The sequence below is a fragment of the Pezoporus wallicus genome, unplaced genomic scaffold (genome assembly GCF_028554395.1).
Source record: "Pezoporus wallicus isolate ANWC-B61680 ecotype Strahan unplaced genomic scaffold, APGP_CSIRO_Pwel_v1 contig_7461, whole genome shotgun sequence".
Classification (NCBI taxonomy): Eukaryota; Metazoa; Chordata; class Aves; order Psittaciformes; family Psittacidae; genus Pezoporus; species Pezoporus wallicus.
This window is the reverse complement of record NW_026637976.1, coordinates 224,783-250,898: the sequence shown is the minus strand read 5'-3', so window position 1 is coordinate 250,898 and position 26,116 is coordinate 224,783. Positions and strand designations below refer to the sequence as shown.

At 47.7% G+C, this 26,116-nt stretch overlaps 1 protein-coding gene across 1 annotated transcript in view; it reads left to right on the top strand.

The window, feature by feature from the left end:
* Positions 1-24,093, top strand: part of WNT11 (Wnt family member 11) — a 29,410-nt gene extending 5,317 nt beyond the window's left edge. Inside the window, 4 exon segments of the mRNA XM_057408564.1 lie at positions 8,222-8,457; positions 9,152-9,429; positions 10,881-11,173; positions 23,111-24,093. Of these exon segments, the coding sequence (XP_057264547.1) occupies positions 8,222-8,457; positions 9,152-9,429; positions 10,881-11,173; positions 23,111-23,285 (982 nt within the window). The 3' untranslated portion in view covers positions 23,286-24,093.
* The last annotated feature ends 2,023 nt before the right edge of the window (positions 24,094-26,116 follow it).

Sequence of the window (26,116 nt, the reverse complement as noted above, 5' to 3'; positions counted from 1 at the left end):
GTGTAGGGTATAGCGTGCCGAGGTGAAGATCTTTGGTTTAGGTGGAGAAACGGGGATGAGAGGTCCCTGCTTTGTTCTCCTTATGACACTGGCCCTGTGCTACCTCTCATTCCCATTTCACTGTTCCGATCATTGTCATTTGAGGCTCTCCTGGAGTCACCTTTTATAAAGGCTCTCTGAAATCTGGATATCTGCAGATTAAAATGTCTTGTTGGAACCAGTGTTTTCAATGCCCTGCATGCAGTCAGGGGAGAGATGACCTTCCAGGTGTCAATTCACCCTCTTCAAAGAGAGACATCCAGCACAAGTATCAAGAGATGCAGGGAGCTGCTTGAGACCACAATTATATGTGTAAAGAGAAGCAGGGTGAATCCTGTAGAGTGCTTAAATGCACATGACTGGGGGGGGAAGGAATAGGCAGCCTACTTTAGAGCATTTTTCACTTGCTGTCTCCATACTCTAAGGACCACCTTGGAAATAGAGAAGAGTCAGGATCTGATTTGCTCTTCACTGTCCTTGCTTTACACCTTGTAGTAGTGACCATGGCTAAATTACACAGCCCAGCTATTTCTTTCTGTCAGCTTCCTTAAGTATTTAGGGTCTCAGCTCTGCATCTATCTATCTATCTATCTATCTATCTATCTATCTATCTATCTATCTATCTATCTATCTAAAATATGAGATAGATATATATACATCCAGCACCCTGCACAGGGTGGGCATCTCCTCTCTGCAGGGCATCACCATGCCCATAAGCTGGCAGAGCCTGGACTCACTCAGAACCTTTATTTCTATGCAGCACAGAAATCAAGCTGGTTCGTGGCACCCTGATTCCTCAGGGCACTTACATACAGACCCATAAATGAGTGGAGGGGCTCTCTCAAGCACTTGCCATTAGGGTCACACATAAGCAAGATGCTAAATCCGGAGCAAAGAGCCTGGGTTTTCCCCAAAGGGCAGAGGTAAGATGAGCTTCAGAGGGAACCTGATAGCATTGTGACAAGCCATAGTCATGAAAAACAGGCTGGAAGGCAGCGCAGGGTCCCCATTACTTTGCTGGCAGAAGCAGCTTTTTGGCTGGTAAGTGGTTAAGTGCAAGAGTTGCTTTTGGGGATGGGGGAGAAGCAGTTGGAGGAAAGACTCTGCAGTTGCCGCTCCTCCCCTTCCCAGCAGACATATCCCCCCTATTGCAGAGCGAGTGGGGAAGATAAAAGCGAGGATTAAAGTGGCATTTGAAGCACGAACTGCATCCAGATGTGCTCCGCTCACACCTGTTTAAAGCCTGGCAGGGACCTGCACTCCCTGTCCCAGGGCACTTCACCACTGGGATGCTGCCAGTTGGGATCTCACTGAGTTTTTTGCTTTCATTTGCTGTTTTTCCTCACTTCTCCACCCTTGTTTTTCTATGGAAACATGGGCCAATTTTCCCCTCCTCCCCATCACTCTCTTTTGCCTGCCACCACTGGGGCTAGGGTACCATCCTTGGAACCCCCTGGGTAAACTCTTACGGAACAGAGATTGTTGCTACTCAAGTAATACCTCAGAGCTGCAATCACAGCCCTGGACTCACATGCTGGGTGCTGCACAAATCAAACCCTGCCCTTTCCAATGCTCGTGGATGGAGAAGGAGGTGTGGGGGGAAAGGGACGGGATGAAGAGGGAGGAAAGCGCTACGAGATGTTTTCAGTCTTAGGCTTGTCTCAGCGGTCTGCCCGCTGCGATGTTATTGTAGGCACAGTGCCAGGGAGAGCTTCAAAGAGGGTTTGGGAGGGAAGGGGGGAAGATAAGGGGGTGGGTTTTGCCAGCCTGGGGAAGAGGGAGCGACTGATAGGAGAGGCGATAGGAAACTCAATTTTGATGCAGGGTGTGATGTAATTGCAGGGAAAAGAAAAACACCCTCTTCAGCTGTTTAGTGCTTCCCTGTAACGCAATTACCCCCCATAAATTAGGAGAAGCAGGGAGAAGCTAAAAGGGAGTTATTTGTTTTGTTTTAGTTGGCTTAGTTTTACGAGTTCTATGGTCCAGACCCCCATGGCTGTAAATCACCACTGTGCCCTTCCCTGCCACAGATGCACTGCCGAGCATCCAGCGTGGTGCATGGATGGTGAGCAGCTCATAAATGTGCTCTTGCTGCTGGAGAGATTGCATTTTGGCCCCTTCCATCTGAAATCCAGGGAACTAATGGAGTATGGACAGATCTTTGCAAGATCAGGGCTGTCATGAAGAGGCAGCCTTTCAATTCGATGCATATAAGACCCAGAGTCTTATTTTTGCATGCTGCATTCTGCAGCCACTTTCCCATCCTAGAGCAGAGTTTTATTGCATCACTTTGTGGTCCTCAAGGCTTGTTTTGCATAGGGAGGCGAGGCAGCCATCGGTTTCAATGGGACACGTCTTAGTGCCAATGCCTGTAGGGACTCTTTTCACACTACCCACCTCCCTTTGCACCCCCTTTAGCTTTCCTAGGGGGGCTTGGGTTTGGCCAAGCAGGTTGCTGAAACAACGATTTTGGTTAGATCTGACAAACAGATGAGCGCTAGAGGGAGCTGCAGCCAGATGTGCACGCCACAGGTCTGCAGATGTTGGGATGTCCAGGCACCAAGTCGGTTTTGAGACACTTCTGTCTCCTTAGGGGTTGGCATCTCCTCTGTTCAGGACACAGGTCGGACTGTCCCTTTGTATTGAGTGTCAACTACCTTCAGTACAATAGTGGTTGTAAAGAAGCCCATTGCAGCAAGTGGTTGTGTGGCTTTTGGGATCAGCCCACAACAGCAACTGGTGGTGTTAGGAACCCCATCATTTATGCATGGAGCTTGGCCACTTCGAGAGAAGCCCCTGTTGTGGTGCCCTGGACATGCCCCATGCCCTCTGGAGCCAGCCCAGCTTTGCTGCACATGGTTAAATCACTGCACTTCGGGATCACTTTGGTGAACTCAGGATGTCCCCCAGCTCCCCAGCCTCGAGCAGCACCTCTCTGCAGCCAGCAGAAAGCAAGGAGGGAGGGAATGGAAAGGGTTTGTGCTTCCCAACACTGTCTGCTTCTCTCCTTTAACCAGGGAAGGGGGGGAACTGGGACACGGGGGCACGGGCGCCTGCGAGGAGCCCGTCTGCCTGGCAAAGGGGCTGCTAGATGAGCTGCCGTGAAAGGACTGCAGGACGGGGAGCGAGGGAAAGACGAAGGGGGGGGACAACACACAACGGCTTTGAAGTTTGCTCTTCGCTCAGGAAAACTTGACAGAGCTCCATGGCCTTCCCCAACGCTCGGGGAGCCAGCGCGCCGCTGGCATCCACTTCAGTGGAGCTTGGGGGGAAGTCAACAGCCCTGTGCCCACTGCTGCCAGCGCTGGGTTTGGCACCGTGTCTGAAAGCAGCTCTTATTTTAAGCTTTTACTTCTGGGTTGGTTCCCCCCCCCCCCCCCCTTTATTTCTTTTTTTTCCCCTCTTTTTCTATATAAATCTTGCTGCTCTGTCTAAAAACTCTTTGCAGATGCAGTGGGATGTGGTGGCTTTTCCAGCGCTTGTTGGTCCCGAGACCAGAACTGATGCAGGGCAGGGCAGCAGGAGCATGGGCTTCCTCTGATTACCAGGACAAGGTTATTGTAGCAGTTCTGCAAGGCTTTTCCAGTTGAAAACTTGGGAAATGAGGCTTCTGCAGGTTAAAAACCCTCAATGAGATCGAATGTGAGAAACCCACAGACTCAATCTCTGCCTCTATTACAGTCTATAGCACAGTTCACTGTGCTTAAATCTTTCTTTTCCCACCCAAATCTCTGCAAGATCGAGCTGTTTAAGAATAGGCATAAAAGAGTGTCTTTGCAGAAAACAAAGTGGACAGTTTGGAGGAGAAGTTCATGGTTTCACTAACAGTCCTTCCGTGAGGCCTTTCTTGGGTCACATCACATAAGAGAGGAAGGGGAGATGCCCTCCAGAGAGAGCCCACGTTAGAAAGAGAGAAGGTTCTTCCCCCCTTTAAGGGTGGTTTAAAGGGCACCAGTGCTTCACTGCTCAATTCAAGGAGTTCTTCCTCCATCTGGCTTGACCAGGAACAGTTTCGTGCTCACAGTGGTCCTTGTAAACCAAATAAAGTATGGCTTTTACTGATACCTGCTCAGATCTGGTGGTACTTATCCCAAGATGCTGCTCTTATGAATAGTCTCCTCACAGAGCCCAGATGTGCAGGAATGGGCCCATACCTCTCAAAGGACCTGACACTGTGGAGCATTCATGTTTCGGAATGAATTTATTAGCTGGCTGAGATAATTAAAAGAGTAAATGAAAGTCATGATCCATCCGTGCATCATGTTTCCTCTGTAATTACGTTTATGGTTTGCTGTCAGTACCCATAACTTCAGTTGAAAGCTCTGCTATGCTATATATAAAGCAGGAGATGTTTGGCTTGGGGCCTGTTTATTTAAAGGGATGGGTCAAATATGTGTGTATAAAAAAGCCCAATCATCTCCTCCGGTGTCCTCAGCTTTCTGGAGAATGAAAGATGGGGCACGAGAATCAAGGGAGGAGATCATGACATTAAGAAGAGGAAACAGTGAAAAAACAGCATTTATAGGGTGGTGGCAGGTAAAAGTCTGAGTCCAGATAAAGGTATTTAGCAGGTTATTTTTTGCCACCAGATGGAGGACTAAAGGGTATTCTGCAAACTATGCCCTTTAGGGCTGCTTTATTCAGGCTGGCTGTGCCCTATCGGCTCCAGTTCCCCTTCCATCGATGGTGGTCAATGGAGACTGGGTAGAGATAGGATAGAAACCACTGAATACCACCATGGACAAGCCTTATCTGGGGGAAGATGATTTCCTTTACACTGCCCCACAAATGGACTTTGCTCCCCATCAACGTCCTTTGTGGGCGGTGGGCATCCCTCTATGGTGCTGCCAGAATGTGGGGAGCAGGGAGGGTTGGTGCCTTTCCATTGGGAGGGTTTGGAGTGGCAATGAGTGGAGAAGACATTTCTGAGTGCAGGACAGAGACTGAGCAAACCTGTGCTGTCAGGGCATGGACCAGATGACCTAATAGGCCTCTCGCATTCCTGATCCATGATTTATCGATGCACTTTTTGGGCTCGGCAAGCGCCTGCAGTAACTGTGAGTTTTCTTTTCCATCTCCATCACCCTTTACTTTTTCCTCCTGACGCTTGGAGATGTTTCCAGTTATAGGTTCTCACAAGCAAAGGCACGAAGGTCAGGCCTGGGGATGTTCGGAAAACACCTTTCTGCCTCTTGGATCTTTGTTCCTGGGGGATTCCCTGGAGCTCAGTTCATTCAATGGGAAAAAGCCACTGCTGCCATTTAGTGAGCTCTCCTCAATGGGGCCATGGTCCTTCCTCTCTTTACTGGCTGGCAGATATTTTCCCTCTTCCATGAAGCAAATTTCTTTCTTGTTGCATTATGTATTTGCTTCTGTAATGGTGATCGTTTCAGGCCATCTGTAATAACATGATCTTGTTGTATCACGTCCCCTTTTATCACAATGGGGATGAGTTTCAGTCTGAATTCAGCTCTCATTCCATCCTGCCAGTGGTTATGTCTGCTGTTCCAGACTTGTCTGTAATGATGAGATCCAGGTGCCTCAATGTAGGCTCCCAGGTCCTTTAAAGATGCTGAAGACATCTATGCAGGACTAGAAAATGTAGTGCAGAACCTAGGAGGAACATCCCAGGGCCTCTAAAGCATCACTTGGTACCTCTGATTAGAAAACTGAGCTGGTGCCCTGTAGCACAGCATCTCCCAGAGCATTCCTCATGTGCCTGGAGCTCAGAACATGAAGCTCTCTCATTTCTCTGCCTGCTTATTTTGCTGCAGGGACAAGCTGTGCTGGAGTATTTGTCATTTTAACTCTATTGGTGACGAGCTGCTTTGGCCTCTTGCCTGGTTTGTGTTTCAGCCCATTCCTGAGGGTTGCTGATAGGCTTTCTGGGATAAGTTTTCACAGGTCGATGGTGCCAAGTGCTAAGGGTTGGACACATCTCACCCAGCTCTGCGCTTATACAGTCCAGATGTCTGCACCCGAGCTCGATGCCTGGGTTCCCTTTATAGTGCAGAAATGAGCACTCCTAGGGCATGATGCTATCCTGTTGTAGATCTTCAAAGCACATCAAGCTGATTGCTCTCTAGATGTGGCCTTTCCTTTCCACGGGCTGAAGGAGGACCCTGAAGGACTACCATGAGGTCCAAACTATGGAGTTTTGCAGCTAGGTGATACTCACATTGTCCAAAGACTCATGGCTCTACCTTGAAGGACATGATATATCTGAGATACCTGAGCATCCAGAATGTCCCTAGTGGGTTTCATCTCCATGAGCTCAGGTCCAGCACTGGGTCACATCTAAGGCAGGATGAGTTGCCTTCTGAAGGTGCACCTCTTTAGGTAAGGGAGCATTGCATGGGCAACAGTGAGCAAGGGACTGAGATGAACTACAGGGCAACTAAATACTCCCCTTTCCCTTCCCCTTGAAACTCACTGGCCAAAACTTCTGCTCGCTGTACATTTAATGGACCTCTTTAAATACACGTATGATGTATACATTTGCATAGCTAGCAGAGTGGTGGTTTCCCTTCCAAGTCTGTACCTGATCATCTAGTGCCAACAAAGCCAAACTCCAGCCACCTGGGAATTTGTCAGTGCAGACCTAGTCAGCCCTAGCAAGGATCATAGCTTTTCCCAGCTGGAATAGTGGTTGGGGTTAGCAGTTATGTGCAGCCCAGAGAGAGCTCCAACATACACAGCAGCTAGTTCAAGCCAAGCTTGAGGGAGCTGGTGGAACATAGATGTGTTTTCCTGAAAACCGGAGATCAGAGCTAATACCCACGGTCTTGGTTAGGGCTCAATTTTAGCTCCGTTTCCATCTCATTTAACTTCTGAAGGATGTGGATGTTACAGTAATAAAGTGAAATGCACCCAGAAATGTGTCTGCTAACAAGCCAAACTAACCAAGATGGCTTAGGATGAAACTGAAAGGCAACACGTTTAACAAGGAGAGAAGGAAATATGTGTTAAGGCACTTGTGTTGCCAGGATCAGATGCCAGTTACTGATGCAGCCAGCTAGAAAGTTGTTTTATGGGAATGAATAACATTTATGACTACCCTAAGCAGGTCATAAAGATACAAAGAGAGTTACACACCAGGCCTCTGCTGCTCACTGTGGGTGCTTGGGGAAGAAGAGCATGAGTGGTAAATGCTCCATCCCTGACAGTGTTCAAGGCCAGGTTGGACAGAGCCTTGGGTGACATGGTTTAGCGAGAGGTGTCCCTGCTCATGGCAGAGAGGTTGGAACTGGGTGAGCTTAAGGTCCTTTCCAACCCAAACCATTCTGTGATTTTATGATTCCATGCATGGCAGCATTTGCTGTTTTCTTTTTCACTTGGAAACGTTGGCAATTACACACTGGAAGAACCAGTGAGGTCTTTGGGGTGCTGTTGGCTTCTTCCCTGGTGCTAGTGGATCCCTCCTCAGTATGTGCTTTCCCTGCACATACTCTCGTTGTGCTTCCGCACTACGTTTTTGGAGCCTACAGAAACAGACTTATCTACATGTAGCAGTGATGGATTTGGTGAAGGCCCTTGGCGTTAATGCTAAGGGAAAGCATCTGTTTTGCAAACGTGGTGGCTTTTCCCTGGGCCTTGCAGGGGATTTTCTCTGTAATTAATTACATGACATTTAGCATAATCCTCAGAGAGTGAGTGAGACAGATGCTGAATGCAAAACCCTGATAACACCAACTTCACTGTCCCTCCCCCCTCTGAATGCCACAGTCTTGGAAGTTCCAGCTTTCTGTTATCGTGGGAATGAGGGGTCATTTTTCACTCTGTTGGGGGGTCTGTCCTCTTCATTCTTCAGCAAAAACCCTTCCCATAAGGATTTACACGTTCAATCAACTTGGCATGTGCCCCAGGAGCTTTGTCCAGGCTCTCCGAGATGATGGAGAGTGCACTTCTAGAGGGTGTTTCTTCCCACCTACCTTAAATACCTACTTTAGATGAGGTAAATCACTCTTCATAGTTGCCTATCTTTCTCACCAGCTTAAACTGAACACCTATTTGCAGGTAGCTAAAATGAAGTCAGATGAACTTCATTTGTAGTTCACTAGATTGGAGGTGATGGAGAAGTGCTCACTAGACTGGAGGTGATGGAGAAGTTCACATTGACCTGGAGATTAACTGGGATTTTTTGCAGGTTTTAATGCCTTTTTGCATGTGTTTGCCTCCTCAGAGCCTTGTCCAAGACTCCTTCAGCTCTGGCCCTGAATCAAACCCAGCACTGCAAGCAGCTCGAAGGCTTGGTGGTTTCCCAGGTACAACTGTGCCGCAGCAACCTGGAGCTAATGCAGACCATCATCCAGGCAGCACGGGAAGTGATAAAGACCTGCCGTAAAACCTTCTCAGACATGAGGTGGAACTGCTCTTCCATTGAGCTGGCTCCTAACTACCTGCTGGACTTAGAGAGAGGTAAACAGCACTGCTGTCAGCTGGGGACATGAGTGAGTAGAGTCAGTGCGTGTGTGTATGCGTGATGGAGCTGGTAGGGTCTTGCTACCAAGGGGATGTTGAGGAACTCCATAGCCTCCTTGTCCTGTTCTCTGAGACCATGTTCATTGTTATGGGGCCAGTCATGCCCAGGTGGTCTCCAGTCCAAAGTCTTCCACAAAGCATGCAGGCCCATCTTGGTCTGCTCATCTCACTAGGAGTCATGGTGTTCTTGCTCACAGCCTTGCAGCTGCTGCTCAGAGCATGCAGGCTTGTCAAGCAGCAGGCTGCACAGTCAGATCTCATGGGTCAGAGCATCCTTGCATGCTTATGCTGCAGCTCTGTAGCCTCCCATACTAGCTTCATGCTAGCTTCATGACCTGCTGGCAAGCAGCATCCATCACAGTGACAAAAGGAGGCAGGAGAGTCCATGGAGCGGCTCCAAGAGTAGATCACACCGTGACGGACAAGTTATATGTGCCTCCTTGTCCTGTTGGGATGTTGCATGATGTTGAAGAGCTCACTTAGGTGATGCTTCAAGCTAATGATGCCATGGGAGGTTTCAGCTGCAGTGACTTGGTGTGTTTACTACTTTGTGGGGCACAGATTGTGTGAGTCTCTTTTTGAGGGACTTAAAGCTGTCCCAGGAGGCTGAGCTTGTTCTTGTCTCTTCCAGGCACAAGGGAGTCAGCATTTGTGTATGCCCTTTCTGCTGCTGCCATCAGCCACACCATTGCCAGAGCCTGCACCACCGGGGACCTCCCTGGCTGTTCCTGTGGTCCCATCCCAGGTGAGACACCTGGACCTGGGTATCGATGGGGAGGATGTGCAGACAACCTCAACTATGGTCTTATCATGGGGTCCAAATTTTCAGATGCTCCCATGAAGATGAAAAAATCAGGATCACAAGCCAATAAACTGATGCATCTGCACAACAGTGAAGTAGGGAGACAGGTAACAATTCCACGAGAGTTATTGTACTTGTACAATCATCCGTAGTGGTCGGTCGCTCTGTGAGGTTCAGTGTCTCTATCAGCTAGCAAAGAAGCAGGCTTCTCCCACATTGCTCTGAACTCCTTTGGCCTGCTGAAGACTGTGGTGCTATAACCCCCACTGGGACTCAGGAGGTCCTGAATGCTGTTATCAGCCCTATAATATAGAACCATGGGTGGGATGTCTCACTGCCACCCTCTCCACAGCCAAGGATGGCTCTGGCTTGCTTATACCCCAGGAGGCGTGCTGGGGATGGGTCTCGTTGTGCTCTGCCAAGGGCGTTGCACAGGCAAAGTGCTGTGTAAGCGTGGAGGATTATCATCTGCCAGATGCATGCAGCAGCAGCTGCCTCCCTCCCAGCCATCCCCTGCAGCCAGGAGGGATGAGTCTTCCTTTCCAAACTGCTTTGCTAGTGATTATTCCCATATCTGGCAGAAGCTGCTTTTGACAGCTTGCATCCAGCGGAGGGATAATGCTTACCATGTGCAGCGCTTGGTGTGCACCGAGGTGTAAATCCCTATCTCAGCCCTCCACACAGTGGAGAAATGAGTAGGGGGCTGTAAAGCTGAGCCCTGCACCCATCTCTGGGGATGCAGTGTGGTTCCCAAGGCTGGTCCTACCACACAGCTTGGACCTTTCCAGGGCACTGGAGAGGATAAACCTTGGAGCATGTTAAGCTCATTGGCAGCTTCCTGTGTAGCAACAGGCTGAACTCACCTTTGCAGAGCACAACCATGACAAACCTGCCTCCTCTGGGTGTTTTACTCTACCATTCCCACTCTATCTGATTTATTTTTCATAATGTTTTAAGCTTTTGTTTTATTTTCAATGGGAAAATCTTCGTTTGGGGCATAGCATTGCCATGGCTGCTGGATTCAGCCCTTCTTAGCAGTGTCCCACCACAATTAAACCAGTGCAGACCCAAAGTAAAAGGCTCTTCTGGCCCCGTAGCCAGGAGAAAGATAGGGGTGAGAATGCCCTGAATTCATCTGAGCCTTGACATCTTTTCCCAAAGAGCTGCTGGGGGCAGAAATGGATGTTAATGGCATATTTAATGGATTGCTTTGATTTCCAGCTCCTTAGGAATTTAGAGGGGGGAAGATGCAGCCCTTTTGTAGATATCTGATCAAAATTCAAATGCCTTTCTGTCTGCTGGCTGCAAAAGTACCTTGGTGAAAGCAGTATTGCGATAACCCTAACTATTCCATGATCCCATGATAGCGATCGCCAAGGAGTTGTTTGGTATCTCATTCCCTTTGCGCAGGAGCTACTCTAGAGTGACTGTGCAGAAATCAGAGCAGCATTCCTTTTCTATAGCACACTCTACTAAGAAAGCGCTTTCTTTAGCAAGCTTGTGAGATGTTTGGAGGTAAGAGAAGGGCATTTCCTAACTCCTGCATTCCTTTTTGCAGGTCTTGAAAGCCTCTCTTGAAATGAAATGTAAGTGCCATGGAGTTTCTGGGTCATGCTCTATCAAGACCTGTTGGAAAGGCCTTCAAGAGCTGCGAGACATTGCACTGGACCTCAAAAACAAGTATTTATCAGCCACCAAGGTCGTTCACAGGCCCATGGGCACACGCAAATACCTCGTGCCAAAGGATATTGATATCAGGCCGGTTAAAGAGACAGAGCTGATTTACCTGCAGAGCTCGCCTGATTTCTGCATGAAGAATGAAAAAGTGGGCTCGCACGGGACCCAGGACAGGTGAGGGTTTCTGCAGTGGGTGCTGACTGTGCTCTGAGGCCCAAAGAGGGAAGGGGAAGAGGGGAACATGTATGGGTGAGAGGCAAATATCCATATGCGTGCAGGTCAAGGGTAACTCTAGCACATGGTGTGGTCTATGGATACCTAAGTGATGGCTGTGGTCAAAAAAAGGGCTGCAATCCCTTGCATTATACAGGCAGGCACAAGATACCTTCTGAAATCCCACACACCTCCACAGCAGCTTATAATGATCAAGCAGATGACTCTCCAAGTCATTTCCTTCCATCACTGCTGATGTGATGAGTTGTTACTCTACTGTAAGGCTCCTCTAAGTAGGCAAGTGTTGACTCCATTATGACCAGCACCCTTTGACATCATTAAAAAGCCCTGATAACTACAAAGGTTATTTTTTAGGTTTTTTTTTTTTTCCATTTAATTTAAAAAATCCAGGTGTGTTTGTGTTTTTTATGTCTCTGCAGAGGAATTTCTTCATCTCATTAATATTAGTGATTTAAGGTCATCCTACCCAGCCTCCACTGGGTACGGTCCTGTCTCCTTTCACAGGCAGCAGACATTCTTGTCTCTTCCATGATCCATTTAATTCCACCCAAGACAAACCATTTCCATGCTTCAGCAGCCTGAGCGTTTCTAGGTAGGCAGCAGACCCTTTGACTGCCAAATAGCTGTGGTTTTCAAGATGTCCCATTAGTTGCTATCTGCTGGCTAGGATTTCTTTACGTAGTTCTCATAACTCATCTTTGCTCATAGTGTTACTTTATGGTGGAGACTTGGACAGTCCAGATGCAAGGAGCATGTGCCTGCCCTTTTGTGGGGTGTTTTCATTCTAACTCTTGTTGGATATTGTGGTCATTGGACAGCTTTGGTTCAGTGGATGGAAGGCTTTGCTGTAGTGAAAATGAAGTAAACGACCCAAATGAAGAAAAGATACTTTTTGGATATCTTTGATTCATAGAAAGTATTTAGTGGGGGACTTTATAAGCTATTGTTTTGGCAATGGCTATTTAATCTGGAACTGCAAGTCTGTAGACAATATATCACCATTTAACTGCTGGAACTGATAAGGAGATGAAGACAGTTGAGTGAGACAAGTGTTTCCTTTATGTTGTCTGATGTTTCAGGCCAGTTTTAGTTTTGTATCCTCCAAAAACCACTGGCTTGACTGCTCTACAACAGCACTTGTCTGGCAGCTTTGTGGTGGGAACACCAGGCTGATGCTCATTGCCAGCCCAGTGGTGGAGCAGTGATTAGCAAGTGAAGATGTTTATGAGTCACTGAGGACTGTAGGGAAAATATGTGTGTTCAACCCGGGGTTTCTGAGGAAAAATGTAATCTGAGTGGAAGCTGTGTTTTTGTAGATTTGTATGGATTTTGACAAATTTGTGTCTCGAAAAAGGCCTCTTTGTTGTGTGCTTTGCAATGAAAAGAGCTGTGGAGGTCATTTGGAAATTAATTTTATAGGAATTGTGTGAAATCAACAGACTGTGTCAAAACCAAACCGAATCCATTCCAGATTCGCCAAGCTAAACATTTTCCATGAGCTGAAATCCTTTCAAGGGAGAGGCATGGCTGCTTCTTCATCTAATTTCATTTCACTGCAGATTTCTGCCTTTTTATCCCAGCTAAGGATGAAAACTATGTCAAGTTCTTGACTGATGTGTTGTTTTCTTTTCCCTTCTGAGGATAGGAAAATGTGTATTGCAGGCATCCGTTTATCCTGAGCTGGGCGACAGCAGTGATTGTGAGCCTGCCAGGCGAGGGTCCAAAGGAAGTGAGATTGAGTGAGGATTTAGAGGCCCGAGATATTAAGGCAGGAGAGGATGGCTTTCAAAAGGAACCTGTCAAGAAATGCTCCTGATGTTCAAGACAATGATGGCTGTGGGAGGGGAGGAGGGTGAGATAGTCCTGTGCTGAGCTGCAGGCATCTCTCAGGCCAAGTTTTAAGGTCATCTGTAGTTAACGCTCATTTTCATCACAGTGCATCTGCAGGCTCTTGAGAAGATGCCTGGTGTCTCCGAATTGGCATGAGTAACACGAGCCATAGCATCCTCCTTTCTGCATGGAAATAGCAGAGGGAGTAAGTGTAAAATGCACACAACATGTTTGCAGATCAGTTGGTGCTTTCTGAGGGGTGCAGGAAGAAGAAGGGGATCTGGCTGGATGTGGATATGAGCAATATGGTCTAGTGGAAGGTATCCCTGCTCATTGCAGGGGGTTGGAACTAGATGAGCTTTAAGGGCCCTTCCAACCCAAGCCATTCTATGATTCCCTAACCTTCTCCTCCCATGGATGCCTTTTTCCCTTCACAATTATTCTCTCATGAAGATGATATCTAAATGTATTTTAAATGCAGTGGCTTTGTTCCAGCCAGCCGTGGGGCTGCAGATAGCGCCTAATGACAGGGATGAGGAAGAAGGAACACAAAAGGGATGCTGTTAGAGAGGGCAGGGGGAAATGCGGCTCGTGCTCACTCTGCTAAGTAAAACACTTGCATGGAAATAACCCAAGCAGGTTTTTATTTTATAAGTAAAGTCCCAGAGGCATTTTAACACTTTATCCTTGTGCACATTAATTTCTTCTGTGGGGAGATCCTGCTGCTTCTTACTAGGCCGATTGTTAAGGTCTTTTATGGCAAATGCAATCAAAAAGGGATTTTTTAGTAGTGGTCCCTCAGTTCCTTTTCTCTCTTATTCCGCCACCTGCCTATTCCCTCTTCGGCTTTGTTCTGGCCATGAGCGTGGGTGCAGGGATCAGCTCACAGGGTGTTACAGAGCACACCCTGATCAGCACGGTCCAAGAGACTTTGGTTTGGGCATCTCCAGCATCTTTTTAGTCCCGCTTTCTGCCTTCGATGGGGGGCAGAGGGGAGGAGACACCATTAACAACCTCAGTCATCATATAATTGTTTGTGTTGGAAGGGACCTTAAAGCTCATCCCGTTCCACCCCCTGCCATGGGCAGGGACCCCTTCCACTAGAGCAGCTTGCTCCAAGCCCCTGTGTCCAACCTGGCCTTGAACACTGCCAGGGATGGGGCAGCCACAGCTTCTCTGAGCACCCTGTGCCAGCACCTCAGCACCCTCCCAGGGAAGAGCTTCTGCCTAAGAGCTCAGCTCAGTCTCCCCTCAGGCAGGTTAAAGCCATTCCCCTTGGCCTGTCCCTGCATCCGTTGTCCAAAGCCCCTCTCCAGCTTTCTTGTTTCTTGTCCTCAAAAATGGATAGTTTTACATCATATAAAGTCCTTTCCCTCCACCCTTTCCCCCAGGTCTGGTGCTTGCTCAAAGCACGCTGGAAGGAAGACAGCGGTTGATGGCTCAGTTGCAACACCTCAGACATATTGCTTTTCAGTGTATACTGCAGGGAACAATCCTGCACTGGCAGGTGGGTGGAAGGGATAATCTAATTGGTAGCTTCCATCTCTGCAATTATCCCTTGAATTGTGCGGACTTGTGTGGTTTTCAGGCAGGAAAGGGAATTGAGTTACCTTGTAGTGGGATCGCGTGAAAATCCACTTGGAAAAGGTTCACTTGGGTGCACAAAAGCCTTTCAGAGCTCTTTGCTGAGAGGATTTCAAAGTCTTCTTTGGAGCAAGCCTGAAATGTTTCCTGAGATGCCTTTCCCTTTCTCAATCAGTTGAAATTAGAAATGGTTTGGAAATCCGCTTGCCTCCAAGCACTTGGGGTGCACCCAGACTCCAAAGTCAGGGAGCTGGACCCAAACCTGAGATTTGAAGCCTCTTTGAAGTGCTCAAAATCTGATGAAGGAGCTGAGTTTTGCAACCGGTGTCCAAGGCTCCTGCAAACAGGCTTGTTGCAACCACAGCCCTCATCGACTCCAGCCAAACTCCTTGTGCTTCTGTGCCACCATCAAGGTTTCACAGCCAAAGAAAGAATGGTCTGGATTAAAACCTGAAGGAGCTGATCTGCAGAGCAGTGAGTGGATTGTACAGATTCCCATACAACAAATTAGCCACTGGGGTTGGAACTAGATGATCTTAAGGTCCTTTCCAACCCTAGCTATTCTATGATTCTATGTTCCCATTTCAGAGCTTTCTTGGATAGAATCTCCCTATAGCTCACCTTTTAACAAGGTAGTTCAGTTTCTCCTGCCTGGAAATTTTGCTGCTGGCTTTGAGTAAATGAGAAATAGTAATTTATTGCCCTAAATGGGTGATATGATTTAGCGTTAGGTGTCCCTGCCCACGGCAGAGGGGTTGAAACTAGATGATCTTAAGGTCCTTTCCAACCCTAATGATTCTATGATTCTATAATAGCAGATTATAAACTTGAGATCTCTTGTGTGAGAAAAGAAGCAAAAGTATTAACCTTCTTTATCAGTTGGGTGCAATGTATCATGTTTCAAAGGCTGTTTAAGGTCCCTTAAGGGATCCAAGGCAAGGGAAATTCTGCCATGCATGCAAAAGCCTTGCAGAGATAACCAAGCTGCTTATTACTGATCTTTCCCAGAGCAGCCTTGGAGCCAAGTGAATGCTGTTTCCTCCCTGCTGAAGATGGGAAGGAGCTCTCTTACACTGCAGAAATGGGGCTGCAACCTTGTGCTGCAGCTCATCTGGGTTGGTTAGCCACCACTCCTTAGGTGATTCACTCTGACAACGGATGTGGCTGCTCTTTGGTGGTTGCTCCTTGCTTATGTATTCATCCTTTTTTGCAGCATTATTAGTCTTAAGTGCCTCCCAAGCTGTCTTAGGCTGGTATATTTTCTTGTATAGGAACACTCATGAGCATGCAACTGGTGCTTGATGATGACTGCAAAGACTTCATGGCTGGTACCTCTTTGGCATCTTGGTGGCCCCAACAGTGGGGCTGGTCAAATGCTGCAGAGAATGGTGGTTTTCAGAGTTCGATGGCAGCCCTTGCTACCACTTGTTCACTGCCATCTCAAAGATATGCTTTGCATTGCACGGGTGATAGAATTTCTTAGCAGAAGCACTCATATTTAGGCGACATAGTGGTAGTTATGGGTAGACAGCAGCATTTGGTGTTTGGTTTTTGTTACAGCCTCTTTCAGTTTCTGTCCCTCAGTACGGGCGCAAGAAGTGATGCGATGAGCTTTGCCTTTGAGTAGCTCATAATGTGTGATGATTTAGTCATTTCAGGAGCTGTTTCCATGTGTGCTACCTTTTTTTCATGGGATCCAACAAATGATGAGTAACAAATAGCAAATAGCTCTTCTGTGAGTGTCCTAGGAGCTTAAACTGGAGGGAAGTCAGAAACAGGCAGCTTTCTGTTCCTCCCACCTGCAGTGCTATTTCTGCTTTCCCAGGGCAATGCGCTCATAGCCACTGCCCATTTCAGTATTTGGGCCAGCTGTGTTTTTGGGGGCTTTTTGTAGTTAATCCCTAGGGAAGTCTGAATCCTTCCCACTTTGAGAGACCTGGATTTGACCATAAAGTTTCCCAAACAGATTGGTGAATCATAAAATTAGCAGTGGAAAGAGTAATTTCACAAGGTAAAATTACAGTGGGCAGTGAATTAATGAACAAAACATTGCAGCCAGCTCTCCTAAATCTCTTCTGCATCGAACCAGTGTTAGAGTTAAGGAATATCAGGGTTAGGAATGCCTTTCCACAAAGCCTGATTTTATTTAGGAGCAAGACTGAACTGAGATTACCTAGTTACTGAAGATATTTGTGTACTCTGGTTGTAAAGTTTCCCCAAACAGCCTGTTTTAGGGTTTTATTATCCTTAGAGTTACGTTTTTCTTAATCTGAATTCAAACTAATCTGAAATGAAACTCATTTCTTGTCTTCTTTCCTCTGCGTATAAAGAACATTTATTCTCTCCTTTTTGCAATGATCTTTTATAGATGGGAAGAGGCATCTTACAAACTTCCCTACATCAGTTCCTTTGTCCTTTTCCTCTTTCTCCTGTGCTCCTCTGGTTCTCCTGGGAACACTCCCACATTTATCTGTATCTTTCTCAAACTGTGCTGCTTACTTTGCATTTTAATCCATGCTCTCAGCTCCTTTTGCCCCAGCCTTATCCACAAGTTTTTAAGCTCATTCTCTACTCCTCATTAATGAAAATACAGCCTGGTTCCCGGATCTCCCTCGACATCTCCTCGCTGACATGTACTATTGATAACTCTCTTTGGTACAGTTGTTCAACATCAGTCTCTAGGCATTCCTTGTGGATGAGAGAGCAATTTAAAAGCAGTTAAGATTCTGCCCTCAAAATCTTCTGTAAAGCTGTACACTTTGATGTATTTTTAGCATTGTCCGTTGTGCTACACGTCTCCAGGGACATTTGAGTTATTTTTCTCTTTCTTTCTTCTATATACTGCTGTAAGACTTGACATCACCAGAGCAAGGGGCACCAAAGGAATGAATAGGAATTTGATTTAAAAGAGAGAAAGTGAATTACCTCTTTACGCAGCAGTACTGTCTTTTGGGACTTGTGGCTGCTGGAGTTCATGGAGGCAGATGGTTTCCCTGAGGTCAGAAAGGGATGAAACAAGCCCACGGCCAAGTCGTCCACAAGGGGATACTGAGATGCCTAGGCAGGAATATACTTTCTATCATCCTTAATGTAACAGCCCAGGTGCCGGTGATGTATGAGGAAAAGGACTACAGAAAGCAGCTGGATTTGTGTTTTCCTCCCTAAAAAAACTTCTCCCACAGACACTGGGAGATGTATTGGGCCAGGCAGGCAGTTATTGTGATTCAGAATGAGTTTTATGTATACATATGCATATATATAAATATAGGTATATATATAAGCAGCTTCCACTTAGCAATAGGACTGGTAGGATGAAGTCCCAGTGGACATCTGGCCCATTACTTTGGGTGAAACATTACAGACCTGGTCTCAGTGGGGCTCTCAGATGCCAGATGGGCAACCAAAAAACTCTATTCTTATATCTGCTGGTGGGACAGAAATGAACTGGCATCCCCAGCAAAACTAAGTGTGGCTGCACCATCCCTGGCAGTGTTCAAGGCCAGGCTGGAAGGAGGCTTGGAGCAACCTGCTCAAGTAGAAGGTGTCCTTGCCAATGCTAGGAGATTGGAACTGGATGAGCTTTAAGGTCCCTTCCAACCCAAACCATTCAATGATTCTATGATCTCCCCATAGCTTTTAAAATGAAAATCCCCCAGGAGGTAACTATGAGATGGATTATCTTCTCCACCTGGAGAAAGACTCTTAGAAGTGCTGTGATGTCCTTCCCCATCTCTTCTGAGGAGCCACCCCATGATGATGCTCTATGATGTTTCTCCAAATGAGGGCTGGAGGGGGTTGATTTTGGACAGGCCTATTGAGTAGGATTTGTCCAGTCAGCAGGGCTGACCTCCTCCCTTCTTACATGAAGAAGGAAAACGCACTGTGACAATGTGAAAGCCTATTCCTGAGCCAGAACCTTGGCTGGGATTATGCCTGAAGCATCATTTTTCACCGGTCTTCCAAGTGCTCGTAGAGGTTACGGTGTTGTGTTAAGATGCAATCGCCTGCCTTCGTGTTTTCTCTCCGGGGCTCAGGAGGAGGGCATTTCTCTGAGTTGCTGGAATCGTGCTGGACCAAGCCCAAAACAAATGAGATTGAACTTAACCCGTCAGCGGGGAGCTTGGTGAGATCGCAGCCGCGGGCTCTGAAAGCAGATGCTCGAGGGCAGCTTCTGTGGGTAAACTCTGGTCTTTGGGCTCCTTTGTCTTCTCCCACTTGCTTTTTGTGTGTGTAGATACAGCTGAGAAAGTAACTCTGTTTCAGCTTGTTTAAAGAACAAATAAAGATAATTCATCCAGGCCTATACTTTAAAATAGAAAACACAATCTCTGGTGAGTGGCATTGTAGGGAAAGTCTTCTAGAAGCCCATTGAGGTTCAGGATGGGGTCAAAAGCTTTGTTTTGCCTATTCAACCCATCCATCCAGAATGTCCCTGTTCTTTTATCCAGAACTGAGGGAAGATTGTGGATTTTAAAGTGAGATTTGTTTGGGTTTTTTTTATTTTTCTTTCAGGCTGGGTAGGATGGAGACATCTATGGAAAGGAATATCTCATAGTAGATCCACTCATTTTCTACAAACTACAGGAGTGGGTGCAAGGAAAGGGAGATTCTCAGGTCCCAACAGAGCATGTAGAAGACTTTTGCTCCATGAGTAGGGTAAATTTGACTGTTGGGTGCTTTGTGCATCTGAGAAATGAATGTTTCAGTGGTGAACTGGAGTCAGAATGGACCCATAGAATCATAGAATCATGCAACAGTTAGGGTTGGAAAGGACCTTAAGATCATCCAGTTCCAACCCCCCTGCCATGGGCAGGGACACCTCACACTAAACCATGGCACCCAAGGCTCTGTCCAACCTGACCTTGAACACCGCCAAGGACGGAGCATTCACAACCTCTTGGGGCAACCCATTCCAGTGCCTCAGCACCCTTACAGGAAAGAATTTCCTCCTTATATCCAATCTAAACTTCCTGTTTCAATCTTAACCTGTTACCCCTTGTCCTATCACTCCAGTCCCTAATGAACAGTCCCTCCCCAGAATCCCTATAGGCCCCCTTCAGACACTGGAAGCTGCTCTGAGGTCTCCATGCAGCTTCTCTTCTCCAGGCTCAACAGCCCCAATGTTCTCAGCCTGGCTCCATACAGGAGCTGCTCCAGCCCCTGAGCATCCTCGTGGCCTCCTCTGGACTTGTTCCAACAGTTCCATGTCCTTTTTATATTGGCAACACCAGAACTGCACACAATGCTCCAGGTGAGGTCTCACAAGAGCAGAGCAGAGGGGCAGGATCACCTCCTTCGCCCTGCTGGTCACGCTCCTTTTGATGCAGCCCAGGATACGGTTGCTTTCTGGCTTGCAAGCGCACACTGAAGCCGGCTCATGTTCATTTTCTCATGGACCAACACCCCCAAGTCCTTCTCCGCAGGGCTGCTTCTCTTCTCCAGGCTGAACAGCCCCAGCTTTCTCAGCCTATCTTCATACGAGAGGCGCTCCAATCTATTCCTTTTCTTGGCCATTTTAATGAGCTGTCAGCAGGAGGTGGCACGGATGCACTGCACATCCACCACCACACCTCTGCAGACTCCCCATCCTCCTTAGGTGAAGAGCCAGGCATCCACCTTTCCATCCACCGGTAAAGCTGAGTAAGGATGTCAAATACCCTCCCCTCTCCTTATGTCAACAGGCCCATATTTGAACCTGTGCTCTGAATATTTAATGCATTTACTGATACATTTATGAGGAGTCATTTGGAGGTTTCCTGGCGGAGAGGCCTTGGCTCGCAGGGGCGGTAACAACGCCTTTGGTTCAGCGTTCGGCAAACACGCTCAGTGTGGCTGCAGACCTCGGCTTCGGCAGAGGCTTTCAAAGGTTGGTAAATATTTACACAGCTCCGAAAAGAGGGGGAGCAAAAAGGGGAGGGCCTTTAGACGCTGAACCTGGAGAGGAATGCGAGTCAGGAATAACAAACAGGAGGCCCGCCTGAGTCAGGAGAAAAGAAAGGAAGAACGAGAACAAAATCTCAACACCTCATTAATCCCGTAACTTCTCCTAAAGCATTACCTCATGAGGAATTCCTATAAATCTCATGGATTTGTTTTCATCTATTGATGGAGTGCTCAGCTCATGCTTCTCTCTCCTTTCTTTGCCCCTGAACCAGACATAGAATGTTTCTGGCCAAATAGCCATGCAGAACAAGATTTCTCCATCCTTAGAAGTGTTCAAGGCCAGGTTTAACAGGCTTGGAGCAGCCTGATCTAGTGGAAGGTGTCCCTGCGCATGGCAGGGGGTTGGAACTGAATGAGCTTTAAGGTCCTTTCCAACCCAAACCATTCTATGATTCTATGTCAGCAATTGCTCCACTCTCCATCCCACCTCTCTCACAGTAGTTTCAAGACTCCATAGATTTCACAGCCCCATGGTCTTGGGTGCATAGTGAGACCTGTTACTCTACAGTGCTAGTGTCCAGCCAAGCACCTGACCAAACAAGAACACTTCCACCATGGGCTGTTTTTACAGCCCATAGAGAAGCAGCATCTCTAGGACATGCGTCATTGCATCCGAAATGGGTTGGATGGATTAGAAGGAAATTCTTTCCTGTGAGAGTGGTGAGGCACTGGAATGGGTTGCCCCAAGAGGTTCTGAATGCTCCATCCCTGGCAGTGTTCAAGGCCAGGTTGGACAGAGCCTTGGGTGCCATGGTTTAGTGTGAGGTGTCCCTGCCCATGGCAGGGGGTTGGAACTGGATGATCTTAAGGTCCTTTCCAATCCAAACTGTTCTATGATTCTATGATTGACATGACCTTTCATGTCAAGTGTGATCCAAATGACTCAGCTGAGTAAGGCTGGGTCAAAATATGCCAAGTTGGGTCCAAATGACCCAACTTCGCATATTTTAGGGGAAAGAAATAGCTGGTTTTTGAGAATGACTGTGGATCCATGATCGATGGATCAGTTCTAGGAATGGCTGTGGATCCATGACCAGTGAAAGGGAATCCTCAATCCACAAGTTACATCTGCAACCCTCAACCCAGCCACCTGCAAGTGAACAAAGCGAGGGAACCCAACACAACGGGCGACTTATCCCGATGAATCTGGCTTTAATTAAAAGCAGAAGCAAAACAAGCAGTGGAGGTCCCTGTGATATTTGGCGACTTGTCATCCTACACCGTGCTCCCGCTGTGCCGCCTGCCCCTGGGTCAGCGCTCGGGGTGTTATAGTGCCAGCTCCCCGGTTGCTCTACCGTGCTGGGAGACACTTTGAAGGGAGAAAGTGCAGAGTCCAACCCTGCCAGTATCGGTCGTGATTTCCCTGATAGTGTCAGGGCTGGATAGTGGCTGTAACAGCCTGTTTGGGAGCTTTCCCAGCCCTGAATCTTTGGCATGGAGCCTGTGCAAATATTCTGTGCCTGCAGGGTTTCTCCTCCATCCTTTGCAGGTTAGGTAGTGTTGGACAAACACCGGTGTTTGGTTTTTAAGGTATCATCTCCTTCTAGCTTCTTTCAAACGGCTTTGGAGCCTGCCTGGGGATGCAGATTGCAGGGACTATGAGGTTTTGATTTGGTGGAGGTATCATGATTTGCTTGTCTGCCTGTACGTGAGCTGGGTCTTGCCTTGCCTGACAGGGAGCCTGAATGCTGCTGAGCTCGAACTGAGAGTCAGAACAGGAGTTTAATGTTAGTTTGGGTGTCAGAGCTGGTGATGTGAGTGGAGCCCTGGGGTTCTCCCCACCTCCTTTGAAGGTGTCAAGGGCTGCTTGGCTGGGTGCTCACCCCTGCCATGTGCTGGCTGCAGCTGAGATGCAACTGTGCTGGCTTCACCCAGCGCCTTGCAGAGCTGTCAGATCCCAGCACCACCACGAGGCAGTGCTTTGGAAAGCCCTGCAGGGAAAGGAGTGTGAGCAGCAGGTTGAAGGAGGTGATCCTCCCCCTCTGCTCTCGTGAGACCCCACTTGCAGCCCTGTGTCCGGTTCTGGAGTCCTCAACATATGGAGGACATGGAGCTGTTGGAACAAGTCCAGAGGAGGCCACGAGGATGAGCAGGGACTGGAGCAGCTCCTGTATGGAGCCAGGCTGAGAACGCTGGGGCTGTTGAGCCTGGAGAAGAGAAGCTGCATGGAGACCTCAGAGCAGCTTCCAGTGTGTGAAGGGGGCTACAAGGATGCTGGAGAGGGACTCTTCATTAGGGACTGTAGTGACAGGACAAGGGGTGATGGGGTCAAGCTTAAACAGAGGAGATTTAGGTTAGATGTAGGGAAGAAGTTCTTTACTGTGAGAGTGGTGAGGCACTGGAAGATGTGGCTGCCCCATCCCTGGCAGTGTTCAAGGCCAGGTTGGACACAGGGGCTTGGAGGCTAGTGGAAGGGGTCCCTGCCTGTGGCAGTGGGTTGGGACTGGAGGAGCTTTAAGGTCCCTTCAACCCAAACCATTCTATGTTTTGCACTTGCTTACTGCCTATTCTTTCTTGCAGGCAATGCAACAAGACCTCCAACGGGAGCGACAGCTGTGACTTGATGTGCTGCGGCAGAGGCTACAACCCCTACATGGACAAAGTGGTGGAGCGATGCCACTGCAAGTACCACTGGTGCTGCTACGTGACCTGTAAAAAGTGCGAGAGGACTGTCGAGAGATACGTGTGCAAGTGAGATCCCTCCTGTCTCCACCCGGGAGCTGAGATGCCAGCGGCAGCCCGGCACTATGCAGAGAAGAGAAATCATTTCCTCGGCTAGACGTCGTTTATCTTGTAAAGACACAGACTTGAAGGAAGATGGTAGGAGGAAAACAACAAGCATTCACACCAGTAAAAAGAAGACCCTTTAAACCCCCAAAACCAAATGTTTCCCCCGCCAATAAAATGCTCTCTGAGAAGACAAAAACTCATTCGGGATGTTATCTTCTTCCCGAATATTTCCTATGGTCGCCAATGATGTTCAGCCATCAAGTGCCTTAGTATTCTGAGAAACAAAAGGAGTAAGCAACTCCTGTTTGAAAACAACTAAGGCTCACATTTACCTTCCAGCACAGGTACTCAGTCTGCATTAGGACCATCCCAAAGGGGATAAAGCTACGACTTCTCAGCAATAACTGCCTTTGTTGCCAAAGACTTTTAGCAGGGAAGCATCCATCCCGGATGATAAAGGTGGAAAAATTTCAGGTCAATCCCCTGAAATGAACAATTCATTTTAACCTTTCTTTTACACAGGTCTGAGACTTTGAATTCACTGCTGCAGGAAAAGCTGTCCTTGGTTAACCCAGGCTGGATGGGGTTTTGAATTCAGCCATGCAAAAAATCCCCTGGGATCACGGAGGCAGAATAGGAATTTGTTGGGTCTGTGAGATAGTAGTGGGGACATTAGGATAAAATATCAAAGCGAAGGCAAAATCCAGTGGGAAAGTGGAAACAAAACCAGCTCCTGCTCTCTTTCTATCTTGCCCTCTGGGTACAATGCCCTTAGTCACATTGGGCCACACTGGGCTATCAAATCCTTAGGGAATTATGTCGCTGCCTCATTTTTCCCTATACAAACTATTGTCCCAACCCCAAGAAACTGCAGAGAGCGGAGCAAGTCTGGTCCCGGCTGCAGGGAGCAGGGCAGCAGCTATTCCCAGCAGGAAGGAATGGGAACGTGTCAGTCCTTCACGTGGCCCTGCCTCGAGACACCAGAGAACCACTATCTGTGGCTGTACATATTTTGTATGAGAACATACAGAAATATTTATATCTCCTGCTTTTGTCTACTCTACTTCCTACATAAATATATCGCTATGTTATAAACGAGCATTAACAATAGTATGAAATAAATGCTGAAGTTACTGGTGCAACAGCAAAATGTTAGATCATTATGTTTCACTCTCCTACTTGGAAAGCAACCCTGGTTCTCCTTCCCAAGGATGGAGATGGAATTAGCCAAGATACAGTCAAGGCAAGGAAACACAGCACTTGCAGAAAGTAAGAGTCACCGTTCTTGCTTTGCATCAGCCATCATTGTCATCAGTAAAACACCTCAGTGCCCCCAAAGGAGCCTGATAACAAACGTGACTAATACATCTCATGGTGGTTTGCTCCTGTGTGTGAAGAGAAGGTGCTGTGCAGGGGTTAGGTTCCATTCCTTGCTCTTTTACTCTTGTAATAGGCAGCCAGCTCTGTGTCCCTCTTAGGAAAGGGGACGTTGGAGGAGGGTGTCTGCTAGAGGAGTAGAAGGCAGTGGAGCCTTTGAGGTTCTTCAGATCATTTTGGGAACCCCATTCTCTAAGGAAGTGCTGTACACAGCCAGAAAATCACTCCTACAGAAATGAGGGGAAACAGTGGCTCTTTTCTATGGGGAAATATGTCCATAACACTGCAGTCTTCATCCAAATCCCCTTCTGTCCCCCTCACCCAGCTGCCTTCTAGGAGGCAACTGCCTCTGACATCAACCTGAGCAGTCCTGAGACCTGGAGGAGAAAAGCATTGCTGGCTGTAGAGCAACATTAGAGATATTTTGCTCTCCTCAGCTACTTTGCTTTGCTGTAATGGATTTGGTCTCCTCGCCTCCTTCCCTCCCCCAGCCACGAGCAGGCAAAAAGAGGCCTTTGGTAGTTTGTCAGTGGTTTGTGTTATTGTCACCCCATAAAAGCTGGTGGACTAAAACGTCTCTGCAGTGTGGTGTGATGAGCGGTGGGTGTCTTTAGGCTGACATGCAGACAGGCTGGTGGCACAAATCCCACTGCTCTCCAAAGCCAGGACTTGGCTTCAGTTGAGATGTAAAGAAACGGTCCACTTTCATTCTTCTAAGGAATTTTTATTTCCAGTTGCTGATGGAGCCAGCAAGGCAGGGATGTTCTGAGCAAAGAAAAATCTGAGCATTTCAATGCTATTCTGTAATGACTCCTTTTCTTGCTCCCTTGCTGATGTCCTGAGTCTTTCTGCTTGGCGAAAAAAAAGCAGTGAGGTGGAAGAAATGCTCTATATGCACATTGCTTTCAGCTGTGTTTCGCTCCTCCTGTGTTAGAGCTGTGCTCCTCAGCTGGTTTTCTCATGTCAGAAGAAACTTTGCAGATCATGAGAAGATCTGGGGAAGCCTACCAGGCATCTGCAGGTCCATCTGGTGGGACATGACCCTTCAGCAGACCTTGAGCCATGGTGGTACCTCATGTTTTATGTCTGCCTCTGCCCATAACTGTCTGTTACTGAAGATAGCAGCCTCCCAGTATCTGAAGGGGGCTACAAGGATGCTTCTTCGTCAGGGACTGGAGTGATAGGACAAGGGGTGATGGGTTCAAACTGAAACAGGGGAAGTTCAGGTTGGAGATAAGAAGTTCTTCCCTGTGAGGATGCTGAGGTGCTGGCACAGGGCTCCATCCTTGGCAGTGTTCAAGGCTAGGTTGGACAGAGCCTTGGTGACATGGTCTAATGTGAGATGTCCCTGCCCATGGCAGGGGGGCTGGAACTGAATGACCTTAAGGTCCTTTCCAACCTAAACCATTCTATGATGAT